At 39.3% G+C, this 25,119-nt stretch overlaps 1 protein-coding gene across 8 annotated transcripts in view; it reads right to left on the bottom strand.

Moving 5' to 3' along the window:
* Positions 1–25,119, bottom strand: part of LOC119507823 (protocadherin alpha-C2) — a 210,462-nt gene that overhangs the window by 165,209 nt on the left and 20,134 nt on the right. For 2 of the 8 annotated variants that reach the window (XM_037800977.1, XM_037800986.1), the window contains exon 1: positions 3,699–6,350. The exons of 3 other annotated variants lie outside the window; for them this stretch is intronic. In XM_037800977.1, coding sequence (XP_037656905.1) covers positions 3,699–6,197 — 2,499 coding nt within the window. In that variant the 5' untranslated portion in view covers positions 6,198–6,350. Of the gene's footprint in view, positions 1–3,698; positions 6,351–11,525; positions 14,018–14,295; positions 14,467–17,400; positions 19,964–25,119 lie in introns of those variants that run through there. 3 more of the 8 variants (XM_037800990.1, XM_037800979.1, XM_037800988.1) reach the window with 3 other exon arrangements.

Below are 25,119 nucleotides of genomic sequence, written 5' to 3'. Positions count from 1 at the left end.
AAGTGAAATTCTCCATTAATGTCTATGTTAACGAAAAATTGAGGTTTCTCCACAAAAAATAAAAACTTAAGAATAGGAATTTTGGTCTTATCCAAATGTTACTATCTTTAATGATTTTTATGATTTGTGAAAGAGACTTTTAAAAGAGATAAATTTTGAACCCTTTCATTTGCTATTGAGAGCTGAACAGTAAGCAACTATTTTTATACATAAGAAATTGACAGGAATGAGGGTTACTCAATTCATCAACTTATGTGTGTTACTAAATACTGTTTTTATACTCCCCAGTCCTTTGGAATGACTCCAGCATCAAAGTCCATAAAAACTCTGATTTTAAGAATTACTTTTCATACAAAGTATGAATTAAGATGTAATAAGAGTTATCCATCCACAACACCAATGTTCAGTTTCAGCTACTGTCTGGAGGCTAAAAATATGTCTATAGTTGGTTATCCTTGGTTTTGTGTTGAGATCAACACAAAATGATAAAAACTAAACTCCATTCCAGCCAATGTGCATCTTAAACCACCAAGTAGTGACATAAATATCCCAATATGAATCTCTGATATTGAATAAATAGTAGAACTAGTCAAATTAAATCCCTTTAAATAATAGGAACTTGTTTCATCAAGCATCTCAATAGGGCTATGCACCTAAAATATTCATTGTTAAAAATGCAAATTTGCTAGTATTACCCAATTCAAAAATCCGGAGGTGGAGTCTGGGAATGAGAATGTTGAGGACTCCAGGTGCTGCTAATGCCTTTAGCATCAGCAGATCTAATGCTAACCATAGACCCAAATTTGCCTGGGACAGGCTTGGTTTGGGTTTGCAGTCCTGCATACTTATGTATAGTGCCCCTTTCACTCTCAAAAATGACTGAGATTGGATGATAACTTAGATAATTCACCGTGTCTAAGTAGTATCATTTGAGAAGTAGTGGCTTGGGGAGCTTCATTATTGGTTTTGTGATTTTTTTTCTTTTTAAAATTTTGTTTGTTTTTATTTTTTTTATTTCTTTTTTTTTTCCATGATTCTTGTTTAAATTGAGAAATGTTACCTATAGAAGCATCTAGGGATAGTTGTTAGGCAAAATATATGTGTCTTCCATGCTCTTACTTCCCAGTTTTGCACTCTCCAGCCTTTTTGAATCCCAGCCTCCCTGAATTCCAGTGTGCTCCTGCTTCTGGAGATCCAAAAAGATGAATCCATAAGTAAGGTGTTCAGGTCTCTTCTGAGAATTTGCATATGATGACAGCCCATACTCTGGGAGAGGCCAAAAATTAATATAAAGGACAAAATTTAATTATATATTAAATATAAAGGACTAAAGCCATCAATAAAAGGAATAAATTTTATGCTTTGGGGGGACATGGTAAGTATTCAATAAATGATACCAGTTCTAAGAGACTAGAGGGGTTGCTTTTGGGCAAATATTTCCAGCATTCTTCAATCCATTTAACAGAATCAGATGGATGGGCCAAGTTCAAGTTGTACATGGAACCTGAACAAAAGTGCAAGAACACAGATATTTGACTGTGTAAGTCTGGATTCAAGGTGAGTTGTCCTGACAGATGACCTAGAGAGCTTTGACTGCAGCAGTTCACAGAATACTCAAGTCTTGAAAGAAATAACATGGGCAAAAATGTAATACTTTGTAATGTGTTCCAAATGTGTTCTATAAGGAAAAAGAAAAAATTCCTGGAATATTTTATTTCGAATTAATTTTACGTGCATTTTAATGGTTATATTTTGGCTTTATTCTCAATGGCACTCTGATTTTGCTTCAAGAAGTTTTCAGATTAAAAAATACCTTGTAAAATATCTGACATAGTATAACATAGCTGAAAAAAGAAAAATATATATCACATAATAAAAACTTGACAAGTGTACAAAGAAAGTTTAAAAAAATAAATTAGAACAGTAAAGCAGACCATGATCTAATGCTAGAGTGAGAAAACCACCTATTTGAAAGTTGTAAACTACAATCCAGTGTAACATATAATGATTTCAAAGGCATGTACACTCATTGCCAGATTTCTGTCTTTTGGACTAGTGAGAGAAGAAAATCCTCATGTGCTGGTTTGAATGTATTATGTCCCCCAGAAAAAGCCATATTCTTTGATGCAATCTTGTGGGGAAGACGTGTTAGTGGGGATTAAGTTGGAATGTTTGGATTGGGTTGTTTGCATGGAAATGTGCCCCATCCAACTGTAGGTGATAACTCTGATGAGATATTTCCATGGAGGCATGGCCCCACCCATTCAGGATGGGCCTTGATCAGTGGAGCCATATAAATGAGCTAACAGGCAGAGGGAATTCAGTGCAGCTGCAACATTTTGAAGAGGAGCTACAGCCAAGAGGGAGACTTTGAAGAAAGCACAGGAGCTGCAGATGAGAGACATTTTGAAGACGGCCGTTGAAAGCAGACTCTTGCTCTGGAGAAGCTGAGAGAGGACAAATATCCCAAGTGCAACTAAGAGTGACATTTTTGAGGAACTGCAGCCTAGAGAGGAATGTCCTGGGAGAAAGCCATTTTGAAACCAGAACTTTGGAGCAGACGCCAGCCACGTGCCTTCCCAGCTAACGGAGGTTTTCTGGACACCACTGGCCATCCTCCAGTGAAGGTACCCGATTGTTGATGACTTACCTTGGACACTTCATGGCCTTAAGACTGTAACTTTGCAACCTCATAAACCCCCTTTATAAAAGCCAATACATTTCTGGTGTTTTGCATTCCAGCAGCATTAGCAAACTAGAATACCTCACTTAAACTGTTAGGGGTAATTTTTTAAGTTCCAGAATATTAATTTCAAGAGAATTCAAAGCCTGTGATGTCATTACCTGCCTAAGCATTTTATCACTAAACTGAGAAATTTTCAATAAAAAGGAGAAAGTTTTTGAGGAAAGAAAGTATATGTTATGTCTCTGATATCACATAAAATGAATGTCAGGCAATTTTCTATGTGCAGAAAATTGTCTAGTGACATTTTCTTATAAACTATATTGTCAGACATTTAGGAACATATTTTATACAAGTTGAAATGAGGGCTATATTTGTAATATTTACTGTGAGAATTAGATTCTTAACTAGAGCAACCATTTTCTAGAGTTTACTGGAAGTTACTTTTGAAAAATTAGACAGATACAGAACATCCATGTCCCTAGACAGACACCATACAGAGAAAGGTAGAAAACTACCAACTTCAGAAGGTAATAATTTCTATTTATGTCTACTTTGAGATTTATTATAAACAATAGAATTAGACTAAAGCATCATGCAGAATTTAGAAAGGAACAGATGATGGGATAGCATTGATGTTTATTACTGTGCAACAACTCAATTGATTTTTCACACCTAATAATTTTCAGGTGCTATGGCAGCTCTGCTTTAGGATTCCATGTAACTCCCAAAACATAAACTAAATAAAATTAATTAGGCACTCAATAAATATCTGTTGAATGCATGGTTTAGAATAATTCTCAATAGGAGAGTCCAAACACAAAAATCTGCTCTAAAGTTAATTATTCATTTTCCGGGGGACAGAGATGGGAGATCGAAAAAATATCGAATATAAATCAATTAAACCATATTTACCATGTGAGGTAATTTTTTAAAAAATTTCAATATATAAACACACACACACACCCAAAACAAACCGACGAATAAATAAATAAATAATACTGCCGCAACCCACCTTCCCAGAGGGATCCAAAAAAGTCTGTGGTTCACCCATTCCAGCTGTAGATCCAGGACACGGTGGAAGGCTGGGGCTGAAGGCCATGAGGTCGGTCTTGGGCGGCCCCTCCGCAGAGCACACCCTCTGCCGCCTCTGCTGCGAGTACGACCAGCTCCCCACAGCGCTGGAGCACACCAGCGTGGGCTTCCCAGGCCCACACGCGCCCTCCGTGGGCGGCGCCGAGCACCGCAGCGCCGTGTACAGCAGCAGCGTGAGCACCAACAGGCTGGACACGGCGCAGATGGCGATGATCAGATACACGTTGACGTCCACAAGCGCCGCCTCCGCGCCCGCGATGCCCGCCGACGCTCGCGACGAAGCCTTCAGTGCCTGCCCGCTCTCCACCAGCGACAGCAACACAGTGGCCGTGGTCGCGAGCGCCGGCTCGCCATGGTCTTTCACCAGAACCAGCAGGCGCTGGCGCGGCACGTCAGCCTCATCTAGGGTGCGTGTCGTGCTGATCTCGCCTGTGTAGAGCCCCACGCGGAACGGGCTGCGCGCGCCGCCCGCCGCCGGCTGTAGCTCGTAGGACAGCCAAGCATTGTAGCCAGAGTCAGCGTCCACCGCGCGCACCTTCGCCACCACGTGGCCTGCGCCCACAGACCGCGGCACTAACTCGCTCAGCGCGCCACCCGCGCCGCCTGCGCCGCTCCCCCGAAGCGGCAGCAGCGCCGGCGCGTTGTCGTTCTCGTCCAGTACAAACACCTGCAGCGTTACGTTGTTGCCCAGAGAAGGGAAGCCCGCGTCGCGCGCGCTCACCTGGAACTGCAGCAGCTCCAGCTCCTCGTGGTCCAGAGGCTGCAGTGCATATACCTTGCCGCTCTCCGCGTGCACCGACACGTAGCTCGACACTGCACGCTCGCCCACCCGCCGCTCCACCAGCGAATAGGACACCAGAGCATTCTCCTGCGCGTCTGCGTCGCGCGCTGACACCGTGAAGATGTGGCAGCCGGGCGGGTTGTTCTCCTTCACGAACACCGTGTACTCGGGCTGCGCGAAGGTCGGCGCGTTGTCGTTCACGTCTGCCACCTCCACGGACACGCTAGCCGAGGCCGACAGAGAAGGCGAGCCCCCGTCCCGCGCTGTCACCAGCAGCGCATAGGCTGCCACGTTCTCGCGGTCCAGGGCGCTGTCCAGCACCAGTGAATAGTAATTCTTGAAGGTGGACACCAGCTTGAAGGGAACATGGGATGTCAGAGAACAGGTCACCTGCCCATTGGCACCGGAGTCGCGGTCAGACACGCTGATCAGGGCGATGACGGTGCCGAGTGGAGCATCTTCTCGAACAGGCAAGGATAAAGAAGTCAATGCAATCTGAGGGACGTTGTCATTTTTATCCAAAACTTTCACCAAAACGGTGCAGTGACCAGCCATCGGAGGGTGGCCTTTGTCCGTGGCGTCAATGCGGATTTTATAGAAATTTACTTGTTCAAAGTCCAAATTCCCCTGAATCACTATTTCTCCAGTATTTGGATCTATGACAAACTGGTCAAAAACCATGGGTGGACCGAGGCTATTAAATGAGTATGAAATCTCCCCGTTCACTCCTTCGTCCCTATCAGAAGCATTCAGTCTGATAAGTATTGTTCCGAGGTCGGAGTTTTCGAATATTCTAACTTCATATTCAGACTGTTCAAAACTGGGAGCGTTATCGTTCACATCCAACACAATGACCAACAGCTGAACAGTGCTGGTGAGCTCGGGTTTGCCCCCGTCAGTGGCCGTCAGGAATAAATTTTGCTCCGGAGCTTCCTCTCTGTCCAAGGATTTCCTTAGCACAAGCTCAATCTGTTTATTCTCCTCGTTCTTTGAATTCACGTCTAGCGTGAAATAGTCACTGGAGCTAAGTCTATAGGTTAAAACGGAGTTAGTGCCAATATCTGCATCCGATGCGCCCTCTAGAGGAAACCGCGAGTCTGGCATTCTGGATTCTGAAACAAATAGTTTTTGTTCATTTAGCGGGAAGATTGGAGGGTTGTCGTTAATGTCCTTCACCTCCACCTCCACATGGAAAACCTGCAGCGGCCTGTCCACGATCACCTCCAGGTGGATGCTGCACTCCGCGCTCCGCCCGCACAGCTCCTCGCGGTCGATCCGAGAATTCACAAACAAAATGCCGTTCTGCAGATTTACCTCCAGAAGGTCCCCGCGGCCTTTGGACGCCACCCGGAACAGGCGCGGCACCAGCTCGGCCAGCTCCAGCCCCAGGTCCTGCGCGATGCGGCCCACGAAGGTGCCGTGTTTGGCCTCTTCAGAGACAGAGTAGTGGACCTGGCCGCTCCCCGCCTCCCAGGCTGCGAGAAGCAGAAGCGAGAGCAGCAAGCACTGGCATCCCGGCCCTCCTCTCAAGGAAAACACCATATCAAGCACTTGTTTTGTTTCCATGAGACGATCCTGTCTTGATATAACAATGAACTCTTGTTTGTCTGGAGTCTTTTTATTCCAATACCGCTGCATCCGCCATTGTTCCAATTTTAAAAACAGATGTGGTTAGAGGAATCGTCCTTGGACCTGGGCTAGAGAAAACCTCTTGGTGTACAGCGACATCATGCGGCTCCAACGGGTAATGATCACATGAATTTATTTGCTTCCACAATATAATCAGGTTCTTTTAATCCAATAATTATTTTTATTTTCCTTTATCCTACTTTAATGAAAGACCTTACCTTCGTCAATTGAAGACGCATTTTTATGCCGTCTGGCTCCATAAATTTAGTTTCATTTAGAGGTCTCTTTCCTCAAAAAGAAAGAAGTTTCTTCCCAATATTTTAAATATTGAAATTACTTAGTAATATATTTAAGTATGGTCTGGACATGTCCTGGGTATTAGGTATCCCATGTAATTTTGTGTGTAAGAAATGTGTTTGTATTTATCTGGTCACAGGAAACGCTGTTACATATTCATCTGGGATGAGGATACAATTCTAACTTTTCTTTATTTCATCTTTTTAAAGTCCTGTGAATTATTGTTGGTTTCTGGTTTACTTATTTCAAGGAATGTCAGATATTTCTAAAATTTTATTTGCTCATACAAGAGAAATGTTAGTGCATATTTTTATAATATTCCTTAATATCTCTACAACTTTCAAAATAGGCCTCTCGGTAAACGATTTTCCTTCATATATTTCTCTGCCCCCCTGCCCAACTCCAGTACTATTTTGACCACAGGTCTTCTTCATCTTTCTACCACTCAAAAATGTGGACTTTTCCAAAGTTATGCCTTTAGTATTCTTATTTTTTAATCATTTTTGCTTTAACTATGAGCTTCAAATAAGCTTATGATTTGAAGCATTCCCAAATGTATATCTCCAATGCCGTATTTTTATTTTTCTACTTGGCAGTTTCACCCATATAGTCTAACATTGACTAGAAAACAAGTTGACTAAAATTAAAAGTGTATCTAATCAATAATTACTCTAAATACAAATATTTAAAAATCACATGTTTTTACATCACCATTCTCCAAACACATCTATACGTATTTTTATGATTCCTTTTCCCTTGCCTGCCACATTGAAAGCCTGCCTACACCCAATCTCTCCCTTCACATCATAATTTTTGTCTTTATGAGTACAATTTTTATTGAATTACACTAAAGCCTCTAGTGAGCCTATCTTCTGAACAGACGGCACATTCTAGGAGACCCAATATGTGATCATATTTCAGTGTTAATCTCCAGCCACTTTCCAATATGGATCTTACTTTACAAAAAATACGTTTTTTTTTTGTCGACACACTGTTTCTTCTATTACCTCATCTTTGTCTGTCAAAATTCTATCCACCTTTTCTAGTCCACCTCAAATGTTAATTCTCTACATATTCATCATAAATGCCTCAATTGTGGGTGATTAGGCTCTCCCTTGAATTCCTATAGAAGCGATTCTCAAAAGGAAAGACTTTTGAAGTAACTGGGGATCCTCCCCTCACTTATTCAAGATTCTGGCGTACTTAAAATAGATTTACAAGAGATTTTGATACAAAAAGAAGTTATTTAATGAGGAGATCCATTGTAATATATTTAATTGGAATCTCTAGTGGTGCTTATCACTGACATTGTTCTATAATTATTTTTGAGGAAACAAAGGGTTCCTTTGTTTTTTCCTCAGAAAAGCCTCCATAAAAGATACATTAGCCAGAAGCCTTTCTACTGAAGATTTTTTTGGATGATTATGGCTTTTCATAAACTTGACCCTAGCTGAAGAGTCTCTTCAATTTTAATTTTAATTTTGAAAACTTCAGTAAAGCATCACATGTGACATTTTACTCAAGTACATAGAAATCTAGAAGGTGGCTAATGTGGACATTGTAATATTTTCATCAACTACAAAAAATAAACAATGAATGTACTGAAAATCCTTTCATAAAAACAAGCAATATGGAAATGGGGGATTAAGGATATTTTCTGAGAAATTGCTTACATTCATCCTCTTTATTTACTCAAAGACTATCTCAATAGTGCATTGTAAATAATGAGAATGACGATATAGAGAAAACAGCATTATATTCAATGTCCCTGTGAACACTTATTCCTCCAAAAGACTTCCATATCATGATATAAGCCAAAGAATTTGAATTTCTGAAAACAAATTTAACTTTTCTTTAAAAAGTAATTTACCTTTTCTTTTTAATAAAAAATAAAAAAGACAAAAAATAATGATATTTTCTATTGCTCAAAAAAAAAGTAATGATATTTGATTAATACAGATTGGATTGCTGAGGAGTATCCCTTATCAACTTTTAGCACTTCCCCAAATAAATGGAATTTTATAAATTTTTTAATATTCTAGGAGAGTATTTTAAAAGTATATCCTTGTGAGAATAAAAGAAAAATAAGTAAAGGAACAAAAACCATCTTCAAGAGTCCAGAGTATTAATAGATTTTTCTATTAAATTGACTAGTCTTTCAACAAGAGCAGTAAAACTGGTCTCATTCTCATAGAAGTTAATTTACTATTCAATTGTAAATACTTCCATTGACTATGGGACAGATTCTTGAGTTTGTATACCTCTAATATATTTAAAAGTACATTAAGCCTCACTAATATGGACTAACTATAATGTGCAAACTGAGAATTGAATCTGAGAGCACAGGTTATTGGGAGAAGGCTTATGGTAAAAGTTCCTAGATTGTAAGCTCTTACAGCAGTCACTTCTATTCATGAGTTGTAATGGTTATCTCTAAATTCTGAGATGCTAAGCTCTTTGTGTATAACCTGGTCAGTCCCTGGAACTTCAGATATCTGTGTGACACCTGAGACTCAGGGCCAGAGTTTAGCAGCTATGAATATCAGCATTACCCCATGCAGCAAATGTTAAAGAAGCTTAAAGAGATCAGACTTCAATTAGAGATATGAACGAAATGGACTTGATTAGAACTAAGTTAAACCAGGCTAAAGGGAAAAGGATGATATTGACTGTGTTTTAAAACCTCAATTTCTCTGTGAGCCCCAAAGAAGAGATGTTTATTTCGTGCAAAATCTATATTTTCTGTAGACATTTATTTTATAATTTAACTTGTATGGTCAGTTTATTCAAATACTATAATTATATGCAACCTTGAATAGGGGTTGAGATCTGGTCGGTTTGTACAGTTTAGCGCAAAACCCCGATACATCCCAGAGTAGTTTGGGCAGAGAATAAAAAGTATTTGCAAAGCCCCCTTGAGGGCCTGGGGGAAAATGTGGAAACATTAAAATTCCTGATATTCTCAAAAGCATTGGGGACTACCACTGTAGTAGGACAAGTCCTCGATCTTGGGGCTTGCCCTTATGAAGCTTGCTCCTGCAAAGGGGAGGCTAAGCCTACCTATAATTGTGCATAAAGGTCACCTCCAGAGAACCTCTTTTTGTTACTCAGATGTGACCTGTCTCTCTCTAAACCCACTAGGCAGGTAAACTCACTGCCCTCCCCACTACATGGGACACGACTCCCAGAGGTGTAAATCTCCCTGGCAACATGGGACATGATTCCAGGCGACGAGCCGGTACCTGGCATTCTGGGATTGAGAAAGACTTCCTGACCAAAAGGGGAAAGAGAGACTAAACAAAAGAAAGTTTCAGTGGCTGAGAGATCTCAAATGGAGACGAGAGGTCATTCTGGAGATTATTCTTACACATTATATAGATATCCCTTTTTAATTTTTAGCGTATTAGAATAGCTAGAAGGAAATACCTGAAACTGACAAACTGCAACCCAGTAGTCTTGATTCTTGAAGACAACTGCATAACTATGTAACTTACATGGTATGATTGTGTGATTGTGAAAACCTTGTGGCTCACACTCCCTTTATCCAGTGTATGGACAGATGAGTAGGAAAAAGGAGGACAAAAAGTAAATTAATAATGGGGCTGGGGGAAAGGAGTGTGAGATGCTTTGGGTGTTCTTTTTACTTTTTAAAATTTTTATTCTTATTCTTATTTTTTTGGAGTAATGAAAATGTTAAAAAAAATTGATTGTGTTGATGAATGCACAACTATATGATGATACTGTGCACAACCGTTCACTTTGGAAGATGGTATGGTAGTGACTATATGTCAATAAAATTGCATTTAAAAAAGTACATTGAAAAATGAAAAAAGAAAAAGGCAAAAGTAAGTATCTTAAACTGTATTAGCAGTTTAACAACTGTGAAAATTCACAACCACTTCTAAAAAAACAAAATTTTTATAAATTTTTAAAAACAAGTTTGAATTATTAAATTATTGTTCCACTAATGTCCATAAAAGAGAAATGGATGAATAAATTATGATATATCCATACCACAAAAAAACCATGCATTTTTAAATGAGAAAAGAAACAAAAATAATTAAGTTCATTATGTAACAATATGGCATAAACAGCAATATATAATTTGAAATGGAAAAATGCAAAATGCAGAAGTTTATATAGTGCAAACACATTTTAAGTTTGATTGCTTGTATGACTATGTATGTATGTATGAATGTATATAGCTGCGTTTATATATATTTATATATACATACACACAAACACATACACATATATCATGGCAGATACAAAAGAAATAGAAATGTTTCAGTAATTCAGAGAGGTATAGTGAATGGTTTGTGGTTGGATATCACAACGAGAATTTTCTCTATATACTCATTCTGATTTCTTGAATTTTAAATATGTGAACATATATTTCTTATACAAACAAAGAAAAAAATAGTATTGGAGTGCTATTTAAACTATATTTTTAAATATTAAATATTAATTCATCATAACCATGGCAAGAGCAAAAGTAAGGTAACAAGAAGTCATTTACTACTCAAATATGACTGAAGAAAAGATAAATGCTGTAATAAGAAGAAATTAAAAGAACTCAAATTCTAGACTAAAAATAAAAAGGCAAATTGACTAGATAGTATTGACTCATAAATTTTCATAAATGAAAATAGATTGATATTTTGTAAAAATATGTATTTTTAAATTGTTTTATTAATGTATTTACTAACGATTAAGAAGATGTATGCAGGTAAACAAAATTTGGCAAATCCACTATAATTGGCAAAAAGATGAATCTATTCAAATTAGTAAAAACATCAAAAAGTAGAAAGTCAATATAAATCTGATTTTGATCTAAGACATTCACGCCACCAGGACTAAAGTGGATATGAAACGTATCTATAATTTTAAGTAATAAATTAGCTCAACTAGCGCGTTAGAGCTAAAAATATAACTACATAGAGAGCTTTCAACTTTAAAAAATAGAAGAAATGACGGAAGAAAAGTTAATACAAAATCATTGTGTTTAAAACTATTGAAAGTAAGAGTTTTTAGACTCACGATATCTCCAGAGGTGGGACCCTGAGGTAGACTGGGGCTGAAGGCCATGAGATCGGTCTTGGGCGGCCCCTCCCCAGAGGACACTCTCTGCCGCCTCTGCTGCGAGTACGACCAGCTCCCCACAGCGCTGGAGCACACCAGCGTGGGCTTCCCGGGTCCACACGAGCCCTCTGTGGGCGGCGCCGAGCACCGCAGCGCCGTGTACAGGAGCAGCGTGAGCACCAACAGACTGGACACGGCGCAGATGGCGATGATCAGATACACGTTGATTTCCACCAGTGCCGCCTCAGCGTCCGCGACGCCCGCCGACGCCCGCGACGACGCCTTCAATGCCTGCCCGCTCTCCACCAGCGACAGCAGCACGGTGGCCGTGGCCGTCAGCGCTGGCTCGCCGTGGTCCTTCACCAGCACCAGCAGGCGCTGGCGTGACGCGTCCGCCTCGTCCAGGGCGCGCGTCGTACTGACCTCCCCGGTGTACAACCCCACGCGGAACGGGCTGCGCTCGCCGCCCGCCGCCGACTGCAGCTCATAAGATAGCCACGCGTTGTAGCCCGAGTCCGCGTCCACCGCGCGCACTTTCGCCACCACGTGGCCCGCGCCCACAGACCGCGGCACCAGCTCGCTCAACGCGCCGCCGGCTCCGCCCGCCAGAGGCAGCAGCAGCGCTGGCGCGTTGTCGTTCTCATCCAGCACAAACACCTGCAGCGTCACGTTGCTGCCCAGAGGCGGAAAGCCCCCGTCTCGCGCGCTCACCTGGAACTGCAGCAGCTCCAGCTCCTCGTGGTCCAGCGGCTGCAGCGCGTACACCTTGCCGCTCTCCGCGTGCACCGACACGTAGCTCGACACCACACGCTCACCCACCCGCCGCTCCACCAGAGAGTAGGACACCAGCGCGTTCTCCTGCGCGTCCGCGTCAAGCGCGGACACCGTGAAGATGTGGCAGCCGGGAGGGTTGTTCTCCTTCACGAATACCATGTACTCCGGCTGCGCGAAGGTCGGCGCGTTGTCGTTGACGTCTGCCACCTCCACGGACACGCTGGCCGAGGCCGACAGAGAAGGCGAACCGCCGTCTCGCGCTGTCACCAGCAGCGCATAAGCCGCCACGCTCTCGCGGTCCAGGGCGCTGTCCAGCACCAGTGAATAGTAATTCTTGAAGGTAGACACCAGCTTGAAGGGAACATGGGGTGTCAGGGAACAGATGACCTGCCCGTTAGTTCCAGAATCGCGGTCTGACACGCTAATCAAGGTTATGACTGTGCCTGGTTGGGCGTCCTCTGGGATGGGGAGAGAGAGGGAAGTGACAGCCAATTCTGGAGCATTGTCATTAGCGTCCTCAATAATCACCAGAACTGTGCAGTGACCCGCCAGTGGTGGGAAGCCTTTATCAAAAGCCTCTACTCGAATTTTGTAAGCTTTACTTTCTTCAAAATCGATATGTCCTATTACTGTAATTTCCCCAGTTGCCGGGTGTATGTGGAATTTTGATTTTATATCCGGATAAACATCACTAGAAAATGAATAAATGATATCCCCATTCAAGCCTTCGTCTAAATCAGAGGCGTTAAGGTTAATTACCAACGTTCCATTAGAAACATTTTCTGGTAACGTCACTGTAAAGAGTGCTCTATCGAAAACTGGAGCGTTGTCATTAGCATCCAGCACTGTGATGAGTAACTGAATGGTACCAGTCAGCTCGGGTTTGCCCCCATCAGTGGCCGTGAGCACTAAGAAAATCTCTGGAGCTTCTTCCCTGTCTAAAGGTTTCTGTAACACAAGTCCAAGAGGTTTCACCTTCTCCTCATTGATTGGTACTTCCAGGGAGAAATGCTCATTGGGGCTCAGTCTGTAAATCAGCATAGCATTGGTCCCAATATCTGCGTCCGAGGCGCCCTCTAGAGGAAACCGAGAGTCAGGCGGCCTGGATTCGGCGATAAACAGATTCTTTTGTGTGGCGGAGAACACAGGCGGGTTGTCGTTAATGTCCTTCACCTCCACCTCCACATGGAAAACCTGCAACGGCCTCTCCACGATCACCTCCAGGTGGATGCTGCACTCCGCGCTCCGCCCGCACAGCTCCTCGCGGTCGATCCGAGAATTCACAAACAAAATGCCGTTCTGCAGATTTACCTCCAGAAGGTCCGCGCGGCTTTTGGACACCATCCGGAACAAACGCGGCACCAGCTCGGCCAGCTCCAGCCCCAGGTCCTGCGCGATGCGGCCCACGAAGGTGCCGTGTTTGGCCTCCTCCGGAACCGAGTAGTGGACCTGGCCGCTCCCTGCTTCCCAGGCTGCGAGGAGCAGAAGAGAGAGCAGTAGATGCTGGACCCCTGGGTATCCTCGACCCAGGTACACCATTTCAAATTCCTGTTCTTCTGATTAGCTAAACCTGCCCGAAATTTAGATGAATGTTGCTATTCCTTCATTCCAATTCTGATGTTCTCACCATTGTTCACCATACGGAAAGTGAAAGACAGTGGAGTGTCTTCCCAATAAGAAAACACGACTTGGTTTTGCTTTGATTAAAAGAGAATTATGTGGTGAAGAGCGACATCATGTGGCCGGCATAGTAAATACGAATTACAAATACTACCTTTATAGTATTAAAACGAAAAGTTTTATTTCAATCTCTGATTTTTTTTCTTTTATTGTTGTAAAAGAGTAGGACATGTTTCAGGCTTGCTGAACGCATTCTTAGGGAACCACCAGCTTGTGACAATTTAGTGTGTCCATAATTGTGGTTCCCTCAAACCTTGAAAGAACTTTTCTTGCTGGGTTTTAAAATAAAGATAGAAGCTAAGTGACTGTAAGACAAATAATTTGAACAACCCAAAGTCTTAAATTCCTTTGTTGTAGAGTTCTGGAAAAGCCACATTCCTAGATTCAGTATCCTGAGTTAAGTAAACTTGATTACTTATCTCTGGAGATCCAGTGTCTCAATAATCTAATGGAAGAGAAAGTGAGAAAGTTTTTTTTCTAAAGGAGTAGAAGAATATAAGCAACTAGTTCAGATATTTTCACTTAGAAAACAAGAAATTGAATATTTTTGGAATTTTTATGAAGAAGAATTTGTATTAAGTAAATTTGGTGAGGAGGATATATCGTGATTTTTTTCTCTTCATGAGAATTTATATATTCTGTTTCATGACTTAGTAATGTTTCTGTATCTGATTAGTTCTTCCATTCTTTCTAAGCCTTGTCCTTTATGAATACCATCATGTTTTTGCAATCTCTAATATGAATTTGATAAAAATTTTTGTAATATTGGTTTATTTCATTGGATAAACTTTGATGCTCATCTTTCATATTTACAGCAGTCCTTTAATAAAGTCTGCAGCATATTGTCATTTTTAGATGTACTTAACAGCAAGTTTTCTTGAGCATTCCATTCCCATATTTCCAACTGCAAGTAAAATACTTCCATCTGTATTCTAATGCTTACCAAATTTGGTGTCTGCCTAAATGGAGTTTTTAGTAATTGCTGCTATTCCTGATAATTACACTAGCTACTTATTTGTCTTCTTTCCCAGTTCAACCTCATTCATCCTTCACTTAACCCTTGTAATCAGCTTCCTAAAAAAATAGCTTTTATTCCCATTACTTCCTACCTATTGATAACTTTCAAATGACTTGTGAAGATGGTTTAAAAAGTTTTTTAATCTAATGCTCAAACTTACCTCAGAGAGGTTTTAACCAACGTGAACTCTTCCCTGTTCTAGGCACGTTTGGGATATTCTGTGTAGTCATACTTAGTTAACTTGCTATTATTATGCCTATTATTATCAATATTCTCACAGAGGAAACTTCTATTTTCAAACCACTAAAAAACTTTATGACTCTTGAAGGATTCATACAGTAAATGAAATACGCAGGGATTTCCTTTCAACTACATTCACAGTATGTTTTACCATTCTTGCACCTCATACAACATTTGGTGTTCCATTACCAGCATATTTATGTAAGGCACATATTTATTTTTATATAAACATCTTAAAACCAGGGATTGTGTGTTGTTAATTCAATGATTCCTGGCACAGCATCATGCTCCTAGAGACTCTCCTAAAATCTTTTCAAAAGATTTCCTCAAGAGTGATGGCTATACTTCATCTCTATTTTCTTAAAAAGCTGGCTGTTTTAAGGTTGTCATATATCACTATCTAAAGCAATGGTGCTCTTTATTGATTAGTAGGAATATAAACTAAATTGTTACTTTTAAGATGTTTAAAATTATTGTGCATTTACATCTTTTGAAAAAACAGAAAACACTATTAATAACTTCTGTCTTATCAAGAATGGAAAATGGGCACATGAGGAGTAAAATCTCCAAGTGAGACCACTGATGGATTTTAGGTCACTTTTAAATGTGGAAAAATAAATCACTCTAGCTCAAAGATGTGTACTATTTCCCACAAAAAGATGGACAACCCCAAAAGTTTAAACTACCTTCAAAAATCTCTGAGGGCTTAGAATCTTAAATGTCTTTTTTGAATACAAAAAGCCTTTCCACTGCCAAACTCTTCATTTGAATTTCAACTTTGAAAACTGATATTAGATTATTTTCTCAATCTAGTAAATGGCATTGAAAATCTTTCAAACAACTTGGAATAATTTGGTAATTATGGCTTTCCATGAATCACAAAACAAATCATCTTTACGTAAAATAAATATAACATGGAAGCTATAATGACATCTTTATGATACTTTAGATTTTCCTTTTCCTCTTCAGAATAATAATTGCTAAATTTTATTAAGCACTTATATTTGGAAATAAGCACTGTACCAGCATCAACATACTAAATACTTACAGTAATTCTTTGCGATAGGTACTACTGTTTATCATCCCAGCCTTACAGGTGGGAAAAAAGGTTAAATAACATATCCAATGCTGCACAGAAAAAAACTAGTAGGGGTGGAATTTAACCAAGGGAGGATGCCTTCAGAACTCACAACAATTCCCACTCTCTGCTGCTTTTCATGTAAGAAATATTGAATAGGAGAATCATTAAGATAGAAGTAATAGTTTTAGACTTGCTCTCCATGAAAAGAACACATCCCAAATTCAAACATAAAAGAATTCAGGAGTATCAGAATAATGAAGATTTTATAAGAATTTACTTGTTCAAAGTTCAAATTACCTTGAATTACTATTTCTGTGGAATTCAGACCTATAATAAACTGGGCAATAACCACTGGGGGAACAAGGCCATTAAAAGCCTACGAAATTTTCTCTTCTCACTCCTTCATCGGGATCAGAAGTATTTAGTCTAATAATTATTACTCTATCCTTTATCACTAAATGGTTTAAAAGAGCAACTACAAAGGAAACTACTCTTAGGTTCATCAGATTCAAAAGGGAGTCTAGAAAACAAAATGTAATGGGCAGATTTCTTACACAAAATGGGTAATTTGAAAGTGTTGACTAAATAAGTTGTTGGCCCATAAAATTTGAACCAGGACGTATAAAAGCATACATGAGAGTGATGTTGAATTTCAATGTATTATCAAAAATATAAATGCAAAATAACTCTCCTTAAAGTTCAAATGCAAAAAAAAAGGAAAATCTCAAGTATTAATCAGAGAAACACTATTTGCTCCAATAAAAATGAACCACAAATGGACTTATCGAATGAAATTAGGAGTTTGAGGACAAGAAACTTCAGATGTACAATGTCGTTCATAATGTCTCATTCCACTTAAAAATAAGAGTAACAAAATCTAAGAAATTTTAATAATTAACAGGAAACTAAAGGACAAATATATTGAATATATACACGACATTTTAATGGGAAAATACGAAATGGAAACAAAGAAAATCACAAACATTTTTAAAAATTGAATGTTAATTGTTAATTATAGGAAAAAAAACACACACACTTACTTTGGCGAAATTATCTTCGTTTAAAATCTGATGTTCACCCACATCCGCTGAAACAGGGCATGGTGTAGGGCTGGGGCTGAAGGCCATGAGATCCGTCTTGGGCGGCCCCTCCCCAGCGCACACCCTCTGCCGCCTCTGCTGCGAGTACGACCAGCTCCCCACCGCGCTGGAGCACACCAGCGTGGGCTTCCCGGGCCCGCATGCGCTCTCTGTGGGAGGTGCAGAGCACCGCAAGGCCGTGTACAGCAGCAGCGTGAGCACCAACAGGCTGGACACGGCACAGATGGCGATGATCAGGTACACGTTGACGTCCACCAGCGCCGCCTCGGCGCCCACGATGCCCGCTGACACCCGTGACGACGCCTTCAATGCCTGGCTGCTCTCCACTAACGACAGCAGCACGGTGGCCGTGGCCATCAGCGCTGGCTCGCCGTGGTCCTTCACCAGCACCAGCAGGCGCTGGCGCGACGCGTCCGCTTCATCGAGGGCACGCGTCGTGCTAACCTCGCCCGTGTACAGCCCCACGCGGAACGGGCTACGCTCACCGCCCGCCGCCGGCTGCAGCTCGTAAGACAGCCACGCGTTGTAGCCCGAGTCCGCGTCCACCGCACGCACCTTCGCCACCACGTGGCCTGCGCCCACAGATCGCGGCACCAACCCCGTCAGCGCGCCGCCCGCGCCGCCCGCTTGAGATGGGAGCAGCTCTGGCGCGCTGTCGTTCTCGTCCAGCACAAACACCTGCAGCGTCACGTTGCTGCCCAGAGGCGGGAAGCCCGCGTCGCGCGCGCTCACCTGGAACTGCAGCAGCTCCAGCTCCTCGTGGTCCAGGGACTGCAGCGCGTACACCTTACCGCTCTCCGCGTGCACCGACACGTAGCTCGACACCACACGCTCACCCACCCGCCGCTCCACCAGAGAAAAGGACACCAGCGCGTTCTCCTGTGCGTCCGCGTCGCGCGCAGACACCGTGAAGATGTGGCAGCCTGGAGGGTTGTTCTCCTTTACGAACACTGTGTACTCGGGCTGCGCGAAGACCGGCGCGTTGTCGTTCACATCTCCCACCTCCACGGACACGCTGACCGAGGCCGATAGAGAAGGCGAACCCTGGTCCCGCGCTGTCACCACCAGCGCATACGCCGCCACGCTCTCGCGGTCCAGGGCGCTGTCCAGCACCAGAGAATAGTAATTATTGAAGGTGGACACCAGCTTGAAGGGAACATGGGGCGTCAGGGTGCATGTTACCTGCCCGTTGGCACCGGAGTCGCGGTCGGACACGCTGATCAGGGCGATGACCGTGCCGAGTGCAGCGTCCTCTTCGACAGGCAGAGATAGAGAGGTTATGGCTATTTCTGGATTGTTATCATTCACATCAAGAAGTTTCACTATTACTTTGCAGTGTCCTGTTAATGGGAATGCACTTCTATCCACTGCATCAATATTAATTTCATATAAATTTAAGTCTTCGTAATCCAGTCCTCCCTTAACTGTTATTTCTCCACTATTGGAATTAATTGTAAATTTAGATTTTACATTGTCAAGAACAAGATTACTAAAGAAGTACACTATTTCCTTACTGATGCCCTCATCTGCATCAGAGGCGTTCAGTTGGATAACTAATGTCCCATTCGGTGTATTTTCCAATATCCGGACGTTATAAATGGATTTATCAAATTTAGGCGCGTTATCATTCGCATCCAACACATTGATCACTATCGGAACAGTACCCGTTAGCTCAGGTTTCCCTCCATCAATTGCAATCAATAATAAATGGTGTTCCTGGATTTCTTCTCTGTCTAAGGGTTTCTTTAAAACTAGTTCTAAAAAGTTTGTTTCTTCTTCATTTGTTTTAACATCCAAGTCAAAATATTCGTTAGGATTTAGCTTGTATCTCAGTTCTGCGTTTGCTCCAATGTCCATATCAAATGCGCCCTCTAGCGGAAAACGAGAATCTGCTATTCTCGATTCCAAAATAAATAATCTTTGTTCTTGTCGGAAGAACTTGGGCGGGTTGTCGTTAATGTCCTTCACCTCCACCTCCACAAGGAAAACCTGCAGCGGCCTGTCCACGATCACCTCCAGGTGGATGCTGCACTCCGCGCTCCGCCCGCACAGCTCCTCGCGGTCGATCCGAGAATTCACAAACAAAATGCCATTCTGCAGATTTACCTCCAGAAGGTCCCCGCGGCCTTTGGACTCCACCCGGAACAGGCGCGGCACCAGCTCGGCCAGCTCCAGCCCCAGGTCCTGCGCGATGCGGCCCACGAAGGTGCCGTGTTTGGCCTCCTCGGGGACGGAGTAGTGGACCTGGCCGCTCCCCGCCTCCCAGGCTGCGAGGACCAGAAATAAAAGCAGCAGGCGCCGGGATCCCGGGCTGCCTCTCTGGGAATATACCATCGCAAACTCCTTCCAATTTTCAAATCTCTTTTGCATCACTGCACAATAGCCTTTGGAAACTTAATTCCCAATGTACTGTATATTTTTTATTTGCTCACCTTTATTCAGCTTCTGCAGCAGAGCCAAAAATGGAGTGTCTTTTTTCCTTTCTGTAAAGAAAATGGACTCACTGTATTTCTTTGCTGTTCAAAAAAAAAAAAAAAACAAAAAAAACTTGCGGTGTCCAGCGACATCATGTGGATGAAAGAGTAAGTATTTTACTTTGTTTGCTTTATTTACCTTGTATTCGTCAAATATTTCCGAATTTCAGTAGCATGATTCCTCTGTATGTCTTATTTCCTTTATGTCTAATCAAAATATATCTTACAATTTAAATAAATTGTGTCGACATAAATATATTATTAAAATATTGCAAAATCAATATGTTGATGTCAGGACACCCCCAGTCCTTACTAGAATTATTTGTAGTTGGTCCATTTTATTTAGGGAAGGGCTTTATATATCCCCAAAATCACTGTAATATTTTTAGCTTCATTTCTTTCCTGACATTTGTGTATCTTATTAAAATTCTTCAATTTTTCTGTATCATTGTAGTGGAATATTTGTATACTACTCCCATGTTATTCATAAAGCAAATTTACATTCCAGTTGCAGTTTTTATTACTGAATTTTCATTGATTTTATTTGCATAGTAACCAAAACTTTGAATAGCATTCTTGTCTGAGTTCCATTTTGGAAGTCTAATTTCCATATTGCTGAAAATTTATTTCTTTAATTTCTCCACATAACCCAATTACTTTCAGTGTTGACTCAAAAACTGTAATGTGGAGATTTTAATTTTCTAGAAGTCAGAAGCATAGTAAATTTTGGTAAGCAACTTGACACTATTTTCAAATTAAAAGCATTTAGATAGTATTTCTTCCAGTTGCTATTACTGATAAATCACAGTTGTTATAAATTTCAAAACTACAGGTCTCTGTTTTTATGCAGGAAGTCAAAATCCTAATTTTTTGTCTGCAAGATACACTAGTCTATAAAATGTTTGACTTCCAGTAATAATAATAATAGTTAAAAAGAATATCACATTATTAACCAGCCTAACTCTATATTTGTTTCATTTCTTTTCAGTCCCCCAATTGTTTTGTTGCATAGCACCAACTGAACTTAATAAATGTAGCCAAAAGAAAACACCACCAATTTTACTATTCAAAAATATTTAACATTCTTTTTGTGCATATTCTCCTTGGAATTCCTTAATTTTATAAAACCTTCCTTCCCTACGAAGATGAAGTTCCAAGTGATCAATAATTCTATTACCTGTTACTTTTACATTTAAAACATATACCCCAAATATATTTCCTTAAATTTGATATAACCATATGTGAGACTTAGAGTATTACTCTGTGTCAATGCATAAAAGATATTTGGGGAAGTGGAAACATAAAAATAGTTTGAAAGAAATCATTGCCAAAAAACAAAATGTCAACTGAGATTCACTTGCTTTCCAGTATTCAAAGTAGTAATGTGAAGACATAAGATATGTTACCGAATTTGCTTGTTATAATCTTTCAAAATGTATTTTATCATTTCCTTTAGTTTTTGCAAGTCTTAATATTTCTACTATCATGACTTCCTCCTATTATTCAGATAATTAAAAATAAAACAGCTAAAACTAATCAATTTTGTTGAAGACTACTTATCTAATAGTTACTAGCTGATAATTTTTAATATTTTAATACACAATGAAAATGAAAACAAAATTATAATAAATGTGTTGAAAATAATATCAGTTAATGTTGAGCCACCTTCTATGGAACACTGATCAACATGAAATATAAGACTATGGTATAAATGATGGCAGAAAGTCATATAAAAGATATGCAGACATCCATTTTTAAAAAGTAAATATTAGGTATTTAAAAGCCAAATGACGTGATACTAGCAACATACACATGGTAATTTACATCATAAGTTTAGTAAATATTAATTACTTAAAAGATAAACTCAATGGAGAAACTGCCATCCATAGTGCCAGCTCATATGCTCCTCTCAACTTGGAAAAAAATGTTCACATAATTTTTGAGGTATTTTAGGAGAAAATGAGACTCTTGACATTATGACATGTCTTCGTTTCTGTTAGATTATATTTACTTTTTAAATTATCACCTGCAGTCATTTTTCAATGTTTGACAGTTTTTACAATGGTTTCTTTCAAAAAAATTACAGACGCTCTAATCGAAATCCATGGAAGACATTATAGGAGGTAGAGAAAAATTATTTTTCCAAACCATCCTTTTGATAAAATATTACAGATTACTCTTGTCAGTTACTAGGTTCTTTATACGTTTTTAGTCATATTTAAGCCCCACTGTATAATAAAACTACTCCCTAAAGAAGTAATTTAGATTGAAAAAACCATGTAATGTTTTCAGGCATCTCCAGTTAATTTCCTGGGAAGCATTAACTGGGAAGACACTAACAATATAGCTTATTACTGGAAAGACTAACACTAGAAAATTCAGTTTTGAATAAGAGTCTAAATATACTTCATGTCCCACTAATTCCAGAATAAAATTATAATAAGGTATATTTCTATCTGCTTATCTGTGGTAAACTATATATAGGTCCACCATACTGCAGAGAACAAAAATGTAAAGATGATGCAATTGTATCAATATTTATAACAATCTATGCAGCGGCATCAAGTTTGACCAAAAAGTTAATTATTTATGAAAAATAATTTATTCTACTATGAAAGCACCCTGTCTGCATGTTGTACACATTTTAACATTATTTATATAATGGTTCAGAGGAAAAGGTAGAATTGCCTTATAAAAGTTTGTCCTAAAATATTCAAATTATATATCCATTTGGGGGGGAAATACAAGGGTAATTTTAAAGTTCCCTGAGAGAATAAATTAGGTATTGCTTTTACATACACTTAGATTGCTTTCATTAGAACTAAATCAGTTCACTTAATAGTGGAAAGGGACAATGCGGCTAAATCCAGGAACGCTTGGTTCTTTTCTGTACCTTAACATTAATATACACGTGATCTCAGGCAAGTTTTTAAAATTCAGGTCATATTCAGCTTTAAAATCCTAGGTCAAGTGAGTTGGGGGAAAGTTTTAACTAGTGTGCAGGGTAGAAAAAAAATAAATCAAGGTAATTAAAGAGCCATAAACTTCAGTAAGCTTGGTTCTTATTATTCAGTGGATGGGAGACAGGAAGCAGGTTTTAAAATAAACTACAAAATCCTTATTCTACTAATTTTTTTACTTTATGTGAGACTATGAAATAGAAGTGTGGGGGTGGATGGGAGAGACAAAAACAAAATGTTCAGAAGATCTGTAATGACAGACAACATTGTAGTAGATTTTAAAAAGACAAAATACTTATTTCAATTTAAGCTTTTCCACAAAAGCCTTAAATCCATAGCAAACAGATATTTAAAAGTTCCTTATCCATCTTTGGGGGAAGATGACATCAACTAGAACAACTATATATATATATATATAATGCACAATATCCAGAACTCAAGACAACATTATCAGGCTTACCAAGCAAGATCAGGATCAACAAATAAACATTAGAAAGAGTTACACAGATGATCCAATTATTACAGTGATTTAACAGATCACAAATAACTGTTATTATGTATTGAATTAAATACACAATATAGAATTTCACCAGAAAACTGGAATATATTCTTTAAAAGATACTGAATTCTAAAACTGAAAAATGTCATAATTGAAGTTAAGAATTCAATTGATGATTTTATATAGTAGATTGGATTAAGAAGAGAAAATTGCTGAAGAAGATTTGTCAGAATAAAATATACAGTGTATAACAAAGAGCAAAAATGATTAAAGAAACAAAAAGGAACATAAAATACATAATGGAAATGGTGAAAAGATTTATCCTACATATTATTTTGAGTCACAGAAGAAAGGGAGAGAAGAAATGAAGCAGAAGCAATATTTAAAGGAAGACTGTTGAAATTTTTTCAAAGCTAAAAAAATACTTCAATCCACTGATTCAAGAAGCTTTAAAAACTGCAAGCAAGATAAAAACAAAGAAAACCAAAACAGGTCATGTAATAATAAAGCTATTGAAAGTAAAAAAACAAAGGAAAATTATAAAAAGGAGTCATAGGAAGAAAAAAGGCACACTACCTGAACAATAAACTTGAAAACCATATTCTCAAAAGACGACTTTGAAATGTCATCTTAAAAGTTCTAGGGGGTGGAAAAAACTTCCAACCCACATTTGATACCCAGCAAAACTATTTCACAAGCATGATGGTGAAATAAAGACATTTCCAGACACACAAAAGCCTAGAGAATACTTCACCAGCACAACTACATTCAATTAAATATTAAAGAATTTCTTCATAAAGAAAATAATCCCAGAAAGAAAAATAAATAGTGATAACTATACAAAACAATGTTTTGTGAGTCTAGAAAATATGGATAATTGAAAGGCATACCATGAACAAAAGTATGGGGGTGTGTAAATGGATTATGGTTCAGGTCCTAGCATTGCCTAGAAGTGGTAAAAGTATTAATTTAATTTAGACTTTAACAAGTCAAGGGTGCATGTTATAATCACTAGGAAATACATAAAATAATTAGTATAAGAATATATAACTAAAAAATAATGGAAAGAGAATATGAAATAGTTAAAATATATTAACCTGAAAGAAGACAAAAAAGGAAGACCAACTTTCTAACTTCTAATAATCTTTTATAAAAACCTACATTAAAAATTCTAATTAATGATATATTGAAAAATTTCTTTTTTACTTCCTTTTTACTTCATGAATGAGCAAGAATGCTCACTATTACCATTTCTGTTTAACATAATACAGTGGTTCTATCCAGTGCCATAACATACACAAAATATATAAAAGGTATAAGAATTGGAAAGAAAGAAATAAAACTGTCATTATTTGTTGATGGCCTGATTGTCTATATAGAAAAATATAAGGCACCAATAGATAAATTATTAGAATTAAGTGATTAACTAATAAAGAAGAATAAGTTATTTTTAGCTAGTTTGTCAATACAAAAATACAAAGTATTTTCATATGTGCATATATCAAACAGTAAGAGAAATTAAAAACTTAAAACTGCTGTTTGTAATAATAACAAATGGCAAATAACAGAATAAATCTAATGAAAATGTACAGAACTACAGAAAAAAATTATAAAATATCTTTAAGATAAATTTCAGATTACTTAGATAAATAGAGTATAGTCATGCATTGGTTGACTCGTTATTGTAAAGATGGCAACTCACTTCACATTTATCAATAGATTTAAT

The sequence above is a fragment of the Choloepus didactylus genome, chromosome 13, assembly GCF_015220235.1.
Source record: "Choloepus didactylus isolate mChoDid1 chromosome 13, mChoDid1.pri, whole genome shotgun sequence".
In the NCBI taxonomy this organism is placed as follows: Eukaryota; Metazoa; Chordata; class Mammalia; order Pilosa; family Megalonychidae; genus Choloepus; species Choloepus didactylus.
Note: the sequence above shows the minus strand (reverse complement) of the source record. Positions and strands in the feature narration are given on the sequence as shown.